We start from the raw sequence: 17,146 nt of genomic DNA on the forward strand, positions 1-17,146 counted from the left end.
CAGGGCTTGCCTTCTTTCCAGAATCCCTGCCACTAAGTTCTTTTGACAGATCCTCTTGGTGCAGATGCAGCACAGAGGTTTTTTCACCCTGTTTCCATACCAAGGTCTTTTTATACCCCTCTACAGCAACTATGCAAGCAGAAATCTGTAGTGTAGACAAAGACCTTCTTTGGAAGAACAGGGAAGTGTTCTGCTATGTTAAGACAGAAATTTGTAGTAAGATGGGAGGAAAAAAGGAAGACTTCTTTAACCTCTCCCATCCAGTCATCCTTTTAAACTGAACGGTTAAGACATTCTAGTAAAGTATGGGGTGAGAAAAAAAAGTATTCATCTTTCTGTGAACTTGTGCTTTTCTTTCCAAGGTCTACCTCTTTCTGTCCAAACTAACTTTTATTCTATCATTTCCCTCAACTGTGTCCTCACAATCTCATTTATCAGTCGACTTTGCTGCCTTCTGTCGTCAAACCTGGTCACTTGAACCAATTTCATTCCACACATGGGACTTCTTCAAGCCCTCTCAGTCCAGCCACCCCCCGTTTGTGAATGAATCTGGAGAGTCAGAAGAGGCAGCAGCAAAGATATATACCACCTCTGCTGTGGCAACATGAAATGTTTCCATGGAAGCCTGTGGTCTCTGCTGTGCCTCCTCCCTATCCTGCCTGGGGCCCAGGTGTTACAGGGCTCTGATTCCTTTAGACCCAGAGGGCAGCAAGTGATACTGCATCAGGTGGAAATTCAAGCACTATTCACCATTTCCAATACAGATAACCACTGTGACACTGTGTGGGTATAATAAGGTTGCTCAGCCTGCAGCTCAGTCTGCCTGGCTGGAAGGTTGACAGTAGCTGCAGCTGATGAGGGAATTTAGGTGGAGCCACAAAGCAGCTTAAAAGTCCCAGGAGCAGAGCGTAAAGCAGAGAAAAAAAGGAGAGTGGTGCTTCTGAAGAAATACTAAACCTATGTTACTCCTCCCAGAGCCTGAAAAAAAGATCACAGCTTTTGGATTTTTTGTTTGTTCATTCATTTGTTGTTTGCACACTCATTTGCTTTGTTGTTTTTCTTTTATCCTGGGGACAAAGTTGCCCAGATATAAGAAGTCCATAAACCTGACAACAGAGCTGACTGGCCTCAATAAGGAAGCTGGGCGAGCGACCTGCCTACAGTGAGGTTGGGTGTCACTAGCACTTTGCAACTAGTCACCCTAAGTGAATACTGAACTCCTGTTTTCATGTATAAGAATAGCGAAGGTTACATATTGGCTTCCTTTCTAAACTCCTGATTTTGGCTGCTTTGAACATTCATTGGTCAATCCACATTTGCAACAGCATGCTGCAGGTTACAATAAGCAATACGGTACAAACAAGTGTTCACTTCCTGTACTGAACTTCAGACTGCATTGCTTGTTCAAAAAAGGATGTGTAGTATAACACTGGGGGAAGAGAGAACTTGGGGAAAGAAAAAGAAAAAAAAAAAAAAAAACACCAGGAAGAATTATTTTGATATTGAAGTTAAGGTAGAAAATTAGGGTTGGAAGGGTCCTCAGGAGGTCATCTACTCCAAGCTCCTGCTCAAAGCAGGACCATCCCCAAATAGATTATTCCAGCCAGAGTTTTGTTAAGCTGGGCCTTGAAAACCTCCAAGGGTAAAGATTCAACCACCAATTCAACCATCTCTCTAGGTAACCCGTTTCAGTGCTTCACCATGCTCCTAGAGTGAGAAAGGTTTTCCTAATATCTAACCTAAACTTCTCTTGTTGCAACTTGGGACAATTGCTCCTTGTTCTGTCATCTGCCACCACTGAGAACAACTTAGCTCAGGAGTGGGCAAAATACAGCCCGCGGGCCTGATTTGGTTCACAGCTACTCCCCATGGTGTTCCACATGAAGCCGAGCCCCACTCGCTCCTACCAGGGCAACCTGCACCGCACTCCCACCAACCCTGGCTCTGGCGGAGTGCAGCTTCTGTCCGGCTCCCCTTGCCTCCAGCTGCAGCTGCTGCTCCTGCTATTGCTGCACTGCTCTGGGCAGGAGGGTGGGAAGCTTCAGCCAGGTGGCTCCTGCCCAGCATGCATGGACCTCCAGTTCTAGCTCCCAGCTGCCTTCCACCTGCTCTGCCCACCCGCAGATGGTTGATCATCGCTCTGGGCAGGCGGAGCATGTGGAAAGCAGTTGGGAGGTAGAGCCAGAGCTCCATGCACTGAGCAGAAGCTGCCCAGCTGAAGCTTCCCACCCTCCTGCCCAGAGCAGTGCAGCAATAGCAGGAGCAGCAGCTGCAGCTGGAGGCAAGGGGAGCCGGACAGAAGCTGCACTCCGCCAGAGCCAGGGTTGGTGGGAGTGCGGTGCTACAGGGCAGGACGTGCAAGGAGCCGATCATGCCTGTCCCGCTCCTGAATACTGCTCCCCACCCACCAAAAGCCCCACAGGAAGTTTTGGTGAGTTGCTGCAGGGTAAGAAGGGGAGTACTGATCTGGCCCACAACAGCTCATCAAAACTCCCTGTGTGGTCCTCAGACCCAAACAATTGCCCACCCCTAGTCTAGCTCTATCCTCTTTGGAATCACACTTCAGGCAGTTAGTTAAAGGCAGCTATCAAATCCCCGCTCAGTCTTCTCTTCTGCAGACTAAATAAGCCCAGGTCCCTCAGCCTTTTCTAAGTCATGTGCCACAGCCCCCTAACCATTTTCATTGCCCTCTGCTGGACTCTCTCTCTAACTTACCCACATAAACTGAAATGAAGGATCAAGGCAAGAAAGTAAGAAATGGCAAGGTGCCACATGCATGTACCTGACTGCAGAGAACTAAACATTGTACCATTTGAGAAACCAACCATTAAAGGCTGCACCATGCAGCATACTGTAAAATAACAATTGAGATTGCAGATGAATCCGCAATAGTGAGCCAGCTGCTAAGTTAACAGACGTAGCTAATGTTTCTAGGTGTGATTTTTTTCTGTATAGTTTAGGACAGAGGTGTCAAATTTATGGCTCAGAGGCTGGATTTGGTCTGCAGAGTTGTATGATGTGGCAGGTGGAGCTGAGAGGGGCTGGAAATTTGAAGGTGGGGCAAGCAGGGGCAGAGCCTACCTCTGAAATCTGGGGCACAGTGCCACATTGGTGACATGCATCAAGAACAGGGGGTAAGCAAGGGCTGCAGTAACCACTGCCACCACTAGCCCTGTTGCTACATATGAATCTAGCTCATGAGGAGCCAAGAGGTCTGTCTCATGCTTTTAGGATATGTTTAGATCACTCAGTGCACCAGACAGTGCTGCACTGAAATGCCACGCTGTTCTTAACTCTACCTCCCAAACTGGAAGTTGTGTAGCTGCTTAAGGGTGGCACTGCACACATACCAAATAATTCTGCCCCTCTGCATAAGCAGAGATTAACTGATATATATGCAGCATCACATGAAGGCAGCTATACTACTTGCAGTTTGAGCAGTAACATGCACAGAGCAGCTCACTGCATCTCAATACAATACTGCCTCACCCCCTAACGGAGTGATATATATTTATAGTGACATAGAGCTATAACCTATGTGCTTTTGAAATTTTACCTCAAAAGGATTTCACAAGGTATTTCTGATCACTTCAAAATTATAAGAGAAGCTTAAACCTGATATTCTCCCAGGCCAGCTCTTAATATGCACAGAAGAAACCACCAACTCTCTTCCTCCAAGCTGCCCATTTGCCTACTCTAACATAATATGGTTTACTTCAACCTCAAGACTGAACATTCAAGACAGAGAGCCAAACAATATTTCAATTAGATACAATTTGTTTCAGCTATAATACAAGGGCACAGCTGTGAACTCTACCCTCCTGATGTGATTTCAGTTTCATTGGTATTCCCCATCTCCTGAACTTGAGTAAAAGCAAGTGCAGTCCCTATGCTCAGATGACCATGGTTACTCCATATTATTATACTTCAAACAACCTGTAATTCTCAAGGCACGTTTCAATCTACTGCTTAACTATCGGCCCTTCCAAGGCCAGAACTCTTGCTAAAATGTTTGTTTCCACTCATCTGTGAAATTCGATTTGCTTTCAGTGAATCCCTTGAAAATTGTTGTAATGAGAAGCTCAGTCTAAAATGCACCAATGAGGAACTTGTCCTTTTTGTTGTTGTTTGATCTAAAACCAACAGTTTGCGTTTTGGGGCAAATCTAAAAACCTGCTTGATTTACAGACCCTGAAGGTATTAAACTTATCTAAGCTACATTTTCTGCCTTGAATAACTTCCTTTAAAACCTGACTTCGAAGCTACTGTTCACTGAAAATGTTCACGAAGACCACACCAACAGCTGATTTCCACAAACAGAGCCCATCACTGAAGCTGCTTAGTTTCAGTTTGTAACCATCGGATCTTTTTGTACCTTCGCATGATAGATTAAAGAGCCCTCTATTGTCAAGTCTGCTATGCTATGCTGAAGCACAGCTTGTCACCTGCTATCTCCCTTGATCTCAGTACAGGCAGATGCCCTAACATAAGGACTCTTCTTTGCTGCAGAATCAAATCTCAGAACCATATCACATCCCGGCCAAGTGCTTCTCAGCCACGCAAAGTCACAAAACACTGCTTCTTGGAGAGTGGGTGTCTCCTAATTATTTTATTCCTTATGCTTATTGCTATTCATATCGCATCAAGAAACACTTTGCAGTAGTTTTGCAAAACTTGAAGATTTGTTCTTCTGCTGAAAAAGGGCAACATATTGAATTGATGTTGACCTTTAAATCTGAACAATGATTTAATTCTCAGTGCTGTTAACTATCTCACTGTTGATTAAAGTGCAAGTTCAAGAAAGCAGAGGGACAGTCCTTGGGTGAAGCCCTGTACAATTTCCTGGGTGTAGGTCTTGCTTAGGCTTCATAAATGAGCTCAGGTTCAGTATAAGAGAACACCTCTTCCACCCCCAAGCTTTCAGACAGGCATTTTACAAGCTTTCAGCATGTCATTCTGAATCTGCAGAACTGATTTTTGTGAGCTACGAGAAGACAAAATAGAGTAAATCCAAGGAAAGCATCCTTGCCTACCCTCTTGTATAACGCCACCACACCAACTTAAAAATACATGCAAAACCATATAAACAACGCTTGAGGGAAGTATCTTGACACAGGGTACATTGATGAAGTAATTAGAATTGCTAGAAACCAGGAAGCTTGATCTACTTAGGAAAAGCCTGTAGTTAAAATATTAATTGCGGGCTTCACTGTCCAAGATGAAGGATGGGTACTGAACAGTATCAAAACCAAGCAGTATTTGGGGGAAAACAGTTTAACATTTTCAGCCTCTAAAATGTACCACTTTTGTAGGAAGATGTTCTCAGAGTCCACTTCCCCATGCCATATAGGCAGCTTTTCCAAGTAATTCCCATCAAATGTTTTTTCTCTTGTAAATTTCTGTTTACAATGAAGAAAGAACATTTCTAATCTTTATAACAGAGACACACTAGCAAATGTGGACCAAGCATATACTTCATACTGTTAAATCTCTTCTGAATTTAACAGCGAAATCTAATACTCCTGCTCTAAGATTTCCCATACTGCAACAGAGCACCAGCTGACCTGAGTCCTGATAGTTTTTCCATCTTATTCAGAACTTAGATAAGTTCCACCTGCTCAATGCTTAAAAAAAAAAAAAAAAGAAAAAGAAACCTATTTTAAGAATATACTTGCGTGCTCATTGTTTTTCTTCAGAGAAGGATAAAGTACAAGTTTGGGTCAGTCTGAACAAGAATATTAGTTCTGCATACTCATTCAGAGATTCTAAAACGTGCTGATAAAAGCACGTCTTAAATTTCTCTTAAAAACATAGGATGTATCACTTCTTAAAAGGGCCCTGAATGCTAATAAGAGAACCATAACGGTGTCTCTGGAGACTGTTGCTGGGTTATCCAGATAACAGGTTCCCCATGAGAAGCAGAATTGGTAGTTTCCAAGACCCACTTTTAATTCAGTCTCCATACCCTTCTAAAACTTGGTTGCTGATTCAGTAGTAGTTCAGTGGGTCTGAAACATGTAACTGTCAATAAGAATGTCAAGAGCAAAAAGTGCTTCCTTCCCCCCACCAGCATCAACATACACGGAATAAAAAATAATATCCAGTTATTCTTAATCCAAATCCTGCATCATACAGGCCAACAACTACAAAAAAAGACAGCGACATATAGTCACTATCTGTATGAGCTGGATTTTAGCTAGTAATGTAAAGTTAAAACTATTCCTATCTTATTCTAAGTTATATTTTTGTTAACATAATGCCATGGCTGATTTTTTGGTTACGTAGTAATTTGCTTTTCCAGCAGGACAAGCTATAACTTACAAATTACTTAACAGATGGAAGTTCTACGTTGGGTACATCTCACTAGTGATTCACAAAGTAGGTGTTACTGCATTATGGATTATTTCTCCTTAAGTAGCTAATGCACCTGCCACTTGTTTATTGTTTCGTTACGCTGAGCTCCTTTATGACTGCCTAGAGAGCATACCTCTGATTAGGTATAAAAATACTATGAAACAAGAAAACTGCTTTACTTGTGCCTTAAATGCTTCTAATTTGCATATTCCAACTCTATAGTTCCACTTTACTATCAAGCTAGCCTAATCAGTAAGTTAATGACTGCACTTCAACTATTCCCTTCCTCATCAGTGATGGCTGCCATAGACAAAATGACTAGCTAAGGAGAACTTTGAGGTCACAGACATAAGTCTGCATTTAAGCTTAGGTTTTCAAAGGAGGCAGATATCCAGCTCCTTCAAAAATTCCAGCCTTGGAATTTAGCCTACAGCCACTAAATTGTACAGTATCTAACAGAAACTACATGGGCTTTCCTATCTTATCTACCAATTAGTTGTAAAACTAGTTACCATCCTACACTTGCTATATTTTTTGTAACGAACAGCTTTATACTTGTCTGGCATCTCTGCTTATCAGCTGTCTCTAACATTTAGCTCTTTAGGACCCTCTCCTTTTCCAGCACCCAACACAGAGTCCTGGTCTATAATAGGAAAAGTTCTTAGATCCATAGATTGTTAGGGGCTGGAAGGGACCTTGCAGTTCGTTGGGTCCAGCTTCCCCGCTCTAAGCAGGAAGACAACTGGGGTTAGGTGACCCCAGTGAGGTGACTGTCTAGTCTCCTCTTAAAAACCTCCAGGTGACTGCACAAGCTCTGGAGGGAGTGTATTCCACAGTCTGGACACCCTGACTGTGAAGGAGTTTTTCTGGTATTAAGCCTGAAGCAGCCTTCCAAGAGTTTGTATCCATTGGTCCTGGTCTTCGCTGGGGGTGCCCTGGTGAACAGTTGTTCACCAAGCTCCTGATGCACTCCTCCGATACAGCAATAAGCCGCTATCAAGTCCCCTCTCAACCTTCTCTTCTTTAGGCTAAAGAGGCCCAGGTCCCTCAGCCTTTCCTCATATGGCTTGCCTTGCAAGTCCCTGATCATACGGGTGGCACTTTTCTGGACCCTCTCAAGTTTTTCCACATCCTTATTGAAGTGCAGTGCCCAGAACTGGATGCAGTACTCCAAAGTGCCCAAACAAACTATTTTATTTGGAAAACATTTTAAGCTTCCAACCACCAACAACTCTACTTACCTCAGCTTTGGAAGACAAAATGCCACACATTATTCAAGTCTCCTGTTCCAGCCACCTGTGTTACTTGCATATTTTGAATCACAATTGAGAATCCAACCATAGGCCCAGGAGAGTCTCATTTTCCTCCAAAAAGACTCCACCCTAATTCACAGCTACAGATTTGAAGAAATAAATCTATAGGCAGAATGAGACTGTTTTGAAGGGAAATAGTTATGCTGTGGCTCTTTGAAGCAGCCAGGAGAGACACTACTGCCAGTTTCCTTACCTGGGGGAATTTGCGTTTGATAGATGTCAGAGCACCTTCCGGTAGCTTGGCCAGTTCAGAATCTCGGACTGCATGTACTGTTGTGGCTCTAGGTTGATGGGTTAATGCCTCTACCTGCAAAACAACAGAAATGAAAACACAGCTAAGACTTCAAAGGTAGTTCCAAGAGTGCTGCCAAATAACATGCAAAAAATGCAGAAAATAGAACAGCCAGTCAATAAGAATCATATGCATGCATCCCTAGCTGCAGTTTTTTACCAAATATACCAATTTGCTAAATCCTCATAAAGGGTTTTATGTGGCTACATTGCTGCATATAAATAATATCCAGTTATTCAAAATCTTTGACAACTGACCATTTTCTGACCTAAGCAAATTACAGTTTTTCATGGAACTAAAGTCTACAGTAGCCAATTTAGACTGATAATATTTCCAATACACTGCACTTCTCTAAAAAAAATGTTTTGGTACTACATTTTGCCCAGTACTCTAAATATTATGATTACAGAATCAATCCTATTAATGAGACAGGACCTAAGCATGGAAGAATAAACTATTCACCTAGTTATAGTTCTCAATTGCAAAGCACCCAACTTTATTGCAACATAATTCCTGCAAGATGTTCCTTTTGTTCTCAGAGCCTGGATACCAATAGCATTGAAAATGTTAAGGTTTCCTACAAAGATCAAAGAAAGAAATGCAGAGTAAACTTAAGTCTTGGCCATACCTGGCTACTGTTTTCACACTGATTATGATAAATGTATAAATTATAAATATGTATGCCTTGTACAGAATACTTGTGTATGAGATTGTGCATACATGCATGTGGACTTACCACCTACCAATATAGATCCCCAAATGTACTTTTACACCCTTTTTAATAACATTTATTCTATTAAGGATGAAGGTTCACATAGAAGAAAATGGAAGTATGCTTAACAATTGTCAATTTTAATTTTGTTTTGAAAACCAGAAATGGAGTTCCCTGCTGTCATATCTTCAGATGTTTAGTAAGACAACCTGCTGCGTGAGATGTCATCACTCAGGGCCCAGGGGTAAGCTGTGACATTTCATTGCTTAGTAACACAGTCTGGTGCCTGGTTCTGTAAGCTTCAGCCAAAGAGATATTTACTGGGGTTAAAATCCACACATTACGGGTTTCGAAAGAAAAAACAAAAAAACAGACAACATAGCAACTGTAATTACTATGGATTGTATGCTAAAAAATGTACTCAGTGCTTAGCAACTAATGGGCACCTAGAAGAAAAATGGACGTCACTTTCCATTTTGGTCTACAGCAAAGGAGATACAAATAGAATATCAGGTTTTCAGCTGCAATCATGTTAGTCATACAGTGTTCCAAAGTTCAAAGTTCTACCTAATTCTTCTAACAAAAGACATTTGTTTCACCAGAAACTTAGAATTTTAGCATAACTTTACTTACAACTACAGATATATATCTATACATATACACTATATACAGTACCTGTGCACACATTATAATATGGTATTTCACATTCCTCAAAAATATGGTTATGTCAAAGTTGAATCAAGTCCACAAAAAATAAAATAGACAAATAAGAATGACTGAATAAGTACAGAAGGGGAAAAAATATAGTATACCACAGTGGTGCTCAACCTTTTTGCCCATTAAGCCTGCTGGGCAGTGCCCAATAGGTCTGCAGGCCAGATCTAACCAGTGTTCTTGATCTGGCACCCAGGACCAGTGGGGAAGATGGGAGGGGAGGGTGTGTGGACCAGACCCGATCCACCTGTAGGAGGAAAGGGGGGAGTCAGGGGGGAGCCTGCAGCCTGGCTCCAACCCAGCACACAGGGTTTGGAAATTTGGCAGGGGGGAAGGTGGCCATACTAATTGCCACCAATACCCATAGACAAATTTCCTTACCCATATGGAGCCCTGCAAGCCAAATACAATGGCTCTGCAGGCCATATTTGGCCTTCAGGCTGGAAGTTGAGTACGCTTGGTATACCATTAGTATCTAAAATAGTGATGTGTTTTGAATGCCGTGCATTATTTGCAAATCAGTACATGATCTCATAATCAAATGTGTGTATCAATATTGTACTTACCTAAAAGGGAACAGTAAAGGCTGCACTTTAAGTCTTAACATTTCTGTTTCAGACTATTGTACACTAATGCGTCTCCTAAGCTGTGTGGCTTTAACTTACTTTTCTGCATGTAATTTCCTAGGTCATAAAGTTTTCCTTTTTAATAGAAACAAAACAACTGCATTAAAAAAAAAATCTTAAAGTATGCCCTATTTTGATCAACCTATTTCTAAAGATAGCACATATGTACTTAGCCAGACACTGTATTTGGATGGGATTAAAAACTACAAAGATCCAAGTAATGTTTCTGTCTCAAAAGTATACTATTAATCCAAAAGACATAGATGTAGCTTCCCCATACTTAAGTTTGTATTAGTAGAATACAAATTTTAGTTCAGCTAATACAAAGTAATGTAAATAATCACCAGCTATATAAATAATCACCAGCATATAAAAGTGCATAGATATTTTATTATGCAGCACAGTTTGCTACAACTTAACCTTTGTACTCTTATTCAGATGCCAAGTAGTATAATTTAGTGGTAAGTCTGTAGCTTAATAAATTATTGTGAAGATTTACCTACAAAAAAAAGAGAGGGAAAATTGGGCTTGCTTTGACTCATGATTGTATACAGATATGAGTTCCCCTTCTGCAACAAACATAGAACGGTCTTATTTTGTGCCCGGTATATCATACTGATTGTCCCCTGCTTCTGCCAGCAATATCGGCAATCTGCAATTCAACTTCACACCCTTTGAGAGAGTATATTTAAATACAAATTCTATCATTAATAAAACCTTTTCTCCAAGTCATTTGTCAAATGATTGTATTAAAACATTTATAAAACAAATTCTACAGTCTGACCAAAATAAATCTTGTTTCTTCCCTCTTTGTTACATGTGATATCATAAATCTACTTGCTCTGCAGATGGCTACTGAATCTTTCAGGGAAAGTGAGATTTAAAACAGGGAACTGAATGTTGGATTTAAGATAGAAGCTGACATATAAAAAAGCCATCATTTATTTTTTTTGTTTCATTGAATTGTATGTACTTAGCAGGCATAAAAGCAGCCTCTATTCAGATCTCCAACATAAAACAGCAAAAAGGCGACATAACAGTAGATTCTCCCCTCTTTTTGCAGCTAACTGTCACATAGATAAAAGCATAAAACGGTATTTCATGCTCAAAGTTGGCGCACACGCTCTTTACTCAGAAGAAAATATTTTTTACTGTATTCTTTTTAAGAAATGAGAAGATGAGCTGGGCTCCATTTACAGAAATGTAAAAATAGAAGTCAAAAGGTATCCAATTCTTGATTCTTCTACTACTCCAAGTAACCCATTTCTAAAGTAAAAGCTAGAAAATGGCTTTTCTAAAATTTGGCCTGATTTCTTTGAATTCTTTGTTGTTATAATAATGACCCCATCCAGCAAAGCACTGACATATTTACTGAATTTAAAGAATGTGAAGAGACCACTGAAGTAAATATAACTACTCCAGTACTTAGCTTTAAGCACATACCTAAGTGATTCACTAAATCACAGCCAACATAAACAGAAGGAAAAATGGATTTTGAGAAGTAGCTTGTATGCAGGTCAATCATTTATTTTTATGTGAGTTTTTAAATATACATTTTATACCCACACAAAGTGAGCCTACACGGCATGATGCAGCATCAATCTTGTATTTTTCATCCAGTAGATCAGATCAATTTAACTCGAGCACTAACAACTTTATTGAATTACAGATGCTGAATAACTGACACAAGGTCAGCTAAACAGTGTTTGTACTTGCACACCAATCCTTCCAGCTTGTTAAGCATTTTGCTTTCTACCTCTTGTTCCTTTCTATCAATATATTCTGTTCTCTCCACATTCTCTCTCTCTCTCATGATGTCTTTCACTCTCCCATGACATTCTCTTCCACTTACTGGCTTATAAAAAAAAAACAACACCGTTTGTTCAGGCAAGACAGATCTAATTTAAGCCACACTACTACCACCTACTGGATATAAAGCAAAGTGAGTGGATAACAAGACAAAGAAACGATGGGACTAGTTGTAATGGCAACATTTGGATATAGCTTCTTGGGTTTTTCTTAATTCATTAATTCAAGTCTCCTTCCCTGGACCTCCAGTCAAAAAGCGTGGACAGGCAACTTTACACATACAGAAGTATGATTAATGAAAGTAGCATCAAGCCTAGCTAAAGAGAAGATAAAATACGAAGGAGAGGGTGCTGGTAATATTTATATAGTACACTAGAACTTGTATTCTTCCCTTTAGCAGATATATAAAAACCTCCCACTATTACAGACCAATTGGTTCAGTGTTTAGGAAAGGTGCCTTGCAATAAAACATTATTTCAGCTGCAGATGTCAGACAGCTCCCTCTAAACCATATACTGTAACACTGGATAAATAAAACGACCCACAGTCCAGGTTCCTACCACTAAGTTTGCGCCCATATCTTCTTACGCAATCTATCTGTAGTACATCAGTGTTCCAAAATGTCCTAGATGTCATACAAAACATAGTCCAATCTACTTCTGTTGAAACACAAAGGATTGTCACAAAGAGCTAAAAAGAGTTGCAGACTTGGCTAGAAAGGATAAGGATTTGAGAAAGACTCCACAGTAATGCAGCAAGGCACACACACACTTCCTTTTTATGGAAAACGAATGATCTTATCTTTCTCTTACCCTTACTTCTAAGCAGGTCAGCAGAATTAGATTTTAGGAGCTATTTGGGAGTAGTCTGGGGATGGATTTACAGAGATTTACAGATAAAGGGTGGACTAAACACAATGAGCAGTATGAAAGACAGCACGGATACTAGTGAAAGTACAAGGGGAAGGAAATCAATGCTGGCCTCTGTTGATGGAACAGGGAGACAAAGAGAGTGGGGCACTAAAGGAGGTAGATAATATGAGACATATAGACACATGCTACATGTTGTGAGACCCTGAAAGCCAATACAAGCAGCAGAGTGATTTAAACACGAGACAAAATGGCTGAAGCAAACAGGTAAAAAAAAAAAAATTGGATTTTCACATCTTGAGTGGATTATGGTGGGGCATGAAGCTAGCTTTAAAAGATACAAGTTTACAAGTGTACATCTTGTAATGTATACCTAATCTGACCAAAGTAGTGCAATGCCAAAAGTAATGAAGGACACTGGAGAACATGCTATTCCAGGGTAAAAATTAGCTGCTGTCAAATACTTCTTCAGCTCATATGTGCGTGAAGTAGTAAGTGGGCTAAGCTGATTAAGTACAGAAAAGTACTTTTTGTGCAATAGGTTTTAAAAGGAACCAAGACATTAGCTTGTTTGCACCACACAAGGGGTCAAAGGAAGAAGGTGGGACATGGATGAGAGAGAGGGGTGGGGGGAAGGCAGGCAACATTGTTGAAAGCAATGAACACGTGGAATGAGCCACTGGTCAGACACCAAATAAATGCCATTTGTGGGGACAGTATTAATAGTGGAATGCAGTACATCATGTGCTTTTGAAATTTCTTTTGACAACCCCGCCTCCAATTCTCTGCCTGCCAATTTACCCCAGTGACCAGAAAAGTCCAGCTCTTCTGTTACAGATAAAGAAGCAGCCAAATCTTTTTAAGTCAAGACTCTGAGCTTGACATGACAACTAACAAAGTCAATGGGAGCTGTCTTTCACTTCCTTGAGGAGAACTGAGCCTGCATTTTGAAGAACAACATCAAAGAGACCATATGTAGTAGCATGGGTGGTAATGGAAGAGAATAGGGCTTATGGTTGAAAGCGTAAACTGATCATAAAGTGTTTTTAAGTTTCACTCCTATTTTTGTGTTGCTGTGTAATAGGAGGTAAATGGTAGGCAAGCTCCATATTGCTAATCTGAAAAGGACCATTCCAAAAAAATATCTAGCAAACCAAAGGGAGAAAAAAAGACATTCTTTGAGGTGCTGAAAAATTCTTGAATGTATTCATCTAGGTTATTTAAAAGGAATTTATGCATGTGGATACCGCAGTCTTAAAGAGCATCACTTCTAATATGATGCACCAATAACTTGAGGAAGATCTCAATAACAGGTGTAGGAATAATGGAGTATGCTGTTCTGACTGAAGAGATTTCAATTAGAGAGAAACCCTGCAGTTTGAATATTCAGCCTCACACTGAAGAAATCCATCATGATTTGGAATTCTCACAGGTATGTTTTTCAACTAGTCTCTCCCTCTTTTCGCAGCCTGCTCCAACTCTCTGTCCCCATGTCTCTCTGCTGGATCTCTCAAGTCCTGTGTTCCACTACTCTCTGGCTTCAAAGCACTTTCACAGTGGGGAGGCCACACTTCTTTCTCATCCTCTTCCTGCTTCAAGGACCCTCTGTCTGTCTCCTCTGTAAAAAAACTAGAGTTGGGCAAAATTTTTATTACAGAAGTTATTTGTTTTTTAACAAGTTACATTCAACTTTATTGAAATTGATAAAATTCTGTCAAAACAACTGACTGTATCAATACTTCCTCAGATTATGATGATTATTTAAAAAGTCAGTCACTTTTCTTACAAACTTACTTCTGAATTTAAAAGAGCTGAAGGAGATGGATGGGAAAGCAGTAGCTGCTAGCACTGTGTAAAGCTTCAGTCCCCGATTCAATTCAGCGGAGATTTGGCCCAATTCGGTAGCCAAATCTTCAAATCCAAATTGAATTAGAGGACCCTTTAATCTCTCCAAATCGAAGTGGAACCCTCTGAATCGATTGGGAAAGATTTGAAGATTTGGACATAGACAGCTTCAAATGTTTCTTCTACGTACCTCTAGGTAGCAGGTGGCTCATGAATGCTGTGATGCTGGGGCAGATGAAGTGTCCCACAGAAGTGTGGGGGGCTCCCCAGCACTCTTGGCAGCAGACTCAGAAGTGGACCAGAAGAAGCACTTCCAGGTTCACAGGGGAGCACGCAGAGGCCCCTGCCTCGTGCCACCCCTGAATCAGTGACTGATGCCTCCTGGGTCTGGGGGGGGCACCTAGGGTCCCCCTGAGGCCGATTGCCACGCCGGAGGGATGCAGGACAGGAAGTACTTCCGGTCCACTTCCAGGTTTGCTGCCAAGCACGTGTGGGGGCCCCCCGCACTCCTGTGGGACTCTCCAGGCACCCCAGCATTGCAGCATTCACAAGCAAAAACATTTAAAGCTATGTCCATGTCCAAACCGCTGAGTCTCTGAATCAGCATCAAATCTTCAGATTCGGATTCAGCCGAATCGAACTGAGGACAGTGATCCAAATCAATTAATCGAATCACTCTCCCGATTCGGGCCAAATTTGAATCCAAATCAAATAGGGCCTACTTCATACACTCCTAGCAGCCACTAGTCATAAACCATCATAGTTTACTAGATTAAAATTACAGTTTGGAAGCCAAAAGGTTCCAGGCTTCTACTATCAACCTCTGCCATCAAGAGGCCTTATTCCACTGCATTTTACAAGCAGCCTTTTAATCGGATACGATTTTACAAATGACATTCACAAAAGTTAAGTGACCCATTCACATACCCACAACAAATCACTGCCAAACTCTGGATTAAAATCAGATCTCTAAGAACTAAATGCTATATGCCTATACCACCAAACCAGGCAGTCATAACTAGCAGTGATAGCACCCTGGGCTGCTGGGGAGGAGCACTACCGAGTGCTAGAAGCTGGTGGAAGAGGGAGGGAGGGAAACTTATCTGGTCCTGGGATTCAAAGTCCCTGGCCACTGGTGCTGTGAAATGGTCTGCCCACCCAAGTTGCTGCACTGGGTGCTACTGCAACAGCAGCAGCAACACGGAGGTGCTATTGCTGACACAGCATAGACTCCCCAGGTGGGCCACCATTGGTGCTTGCCCACCCCATATTATGCTACTGAAATGAGGCTGGAGTGACTCTCCTGGTAGCCACAGACTGTATCTGGATTTTGCTCATCTATATACATTAGAGAAAAATATATTTATTGTACATAAAAACTGGAATATATAGCATTTCGACTCTTCACAACAACAGGTAAGCAAATCCCCAGTTGACAGCTTAGGAGACTGATGCTCAGAAAAACAAATTGATTTAAATTACTGCAACTCAGTACTCCCTCAGTTACAATCAGGCCTGGTAATCAGGACCTGGATTCTAGTCCTAGTGCTAATGCTAACTCAGCTGGCAAACTTCAACAAATTATTGAAATCTGCCTAAACCCCATCCCCTACTTTCAAAATGGAATAATGATATTCACCATAAGTGTTATGCTAATTGTGATTAGCCTATTGCATTACATGGAAAATTAGACATGGAGCAGGGAAAAGAATAGGACCATATTGTTCCAGCACCTTGCTCAAATCCCTAGCCACATTTTGGGCATCAGCCACTTTCCCCCTGAGCAAGGGTCAGACGAGATGACTTTCTTAGTCCTTTCCAGTCCCACTTTCCTATGATATGCCATATTCATAAGTATGAACTTTGCACTGACAGGGATTTTATTAATTTTTACATAACTATGTGAGTTTTTCAGTACCTTGAAATTTACGGAAGTAAGAAAAAAACGGGGGCAAGGATGTCATGAATTTAAATTGTAAAATTACTAATTAATTGATAGATAGCATGCCACTTACCCCCCAAGTCCTAACTAGCAAAACAATATTTGCTCTCCAAACATCAAGCAAAAGCTATTGTCAGGCATACATTTCAACACTTACCTGCTTGTGTGATTTTTGTCAAAGGAAACGAGCTTGTGTCAATGTTTATACTGTTAAAGAACAAAAGCTTGAAGAATAAACACCTGATCTTCATATTTCCTTCAGGGACCTCACAACAATTAAAGGCTCATAATATTTATTTAAAAACATTTCAAAAGGAATGTTATCTACATTCACCAGGGAAACTACAATCCATTTCAGAACGATTCTTATCATTGGGCTTGAACATTTTTTAATCTTTCCAAGCTAATATTTGTGAGATAACTGCATTTCTAAATGTAACAAGATTTAAAATATGATACAATATCCATATCTTCTAGAGTGGAAAATGAAATTCAATGCACAGTAGATCAGCCTCATTGCAGCATTTGCTAATTTAACATCCTCTTTACCATAACTTATCACTTGCTCTCAGGCCTCATGCTTAATGGAAGTACTGTTGCAGAAATGTATGTGTGCACACATTTTGCTGCATTATTTTACTTAGAAAGTGTGTGTGTGTATTATAGATAG

At 40.8% G+C, this 17,146-nt stretch overlaps 1 protein-coding gene across 6 annotated transcripts in view; it reads right to left on the minus strand.

The window, feature by feature from the left end:
* Positions 1-17,146, minus strand: part of PNPLA7 (patatin like domain 7, lysophospholipase) — a 283,100-nt gene that overhangs the window by 140,876 nt on the left and 125,078 nt on the right. For all 6 annotated transcript variants that reach the window (XM_090022996.1, XM_090022991.1, XM_090022990.1 and 3 more), the window contains one exon: positions 7,861-7,974. In XM_090022996.1, the coding sequence (XP_089879122.1) occupies positions 7,861-7,974 (114 nt within the window). The remainder of the gene's footprint in view (positions 1-7,860; positions 7,975-17,146) is intronic.

Source organism: Crocodylus siamensis, chromosome 11 (assembly GCF_052110815.1).
Source record: "Crocodylus siamensis isolate JL-2025a chromosome 11, ASM5211081v1, whole genome shotgun sequence".
In the NCBI taxonomy this organism is placed as follows: domain Eukaryota; kingdom Metazoa; phylum Chordata; order Crocodylia; family Crocodylidae; genus Crocodylus; species Crocodylus siamensis.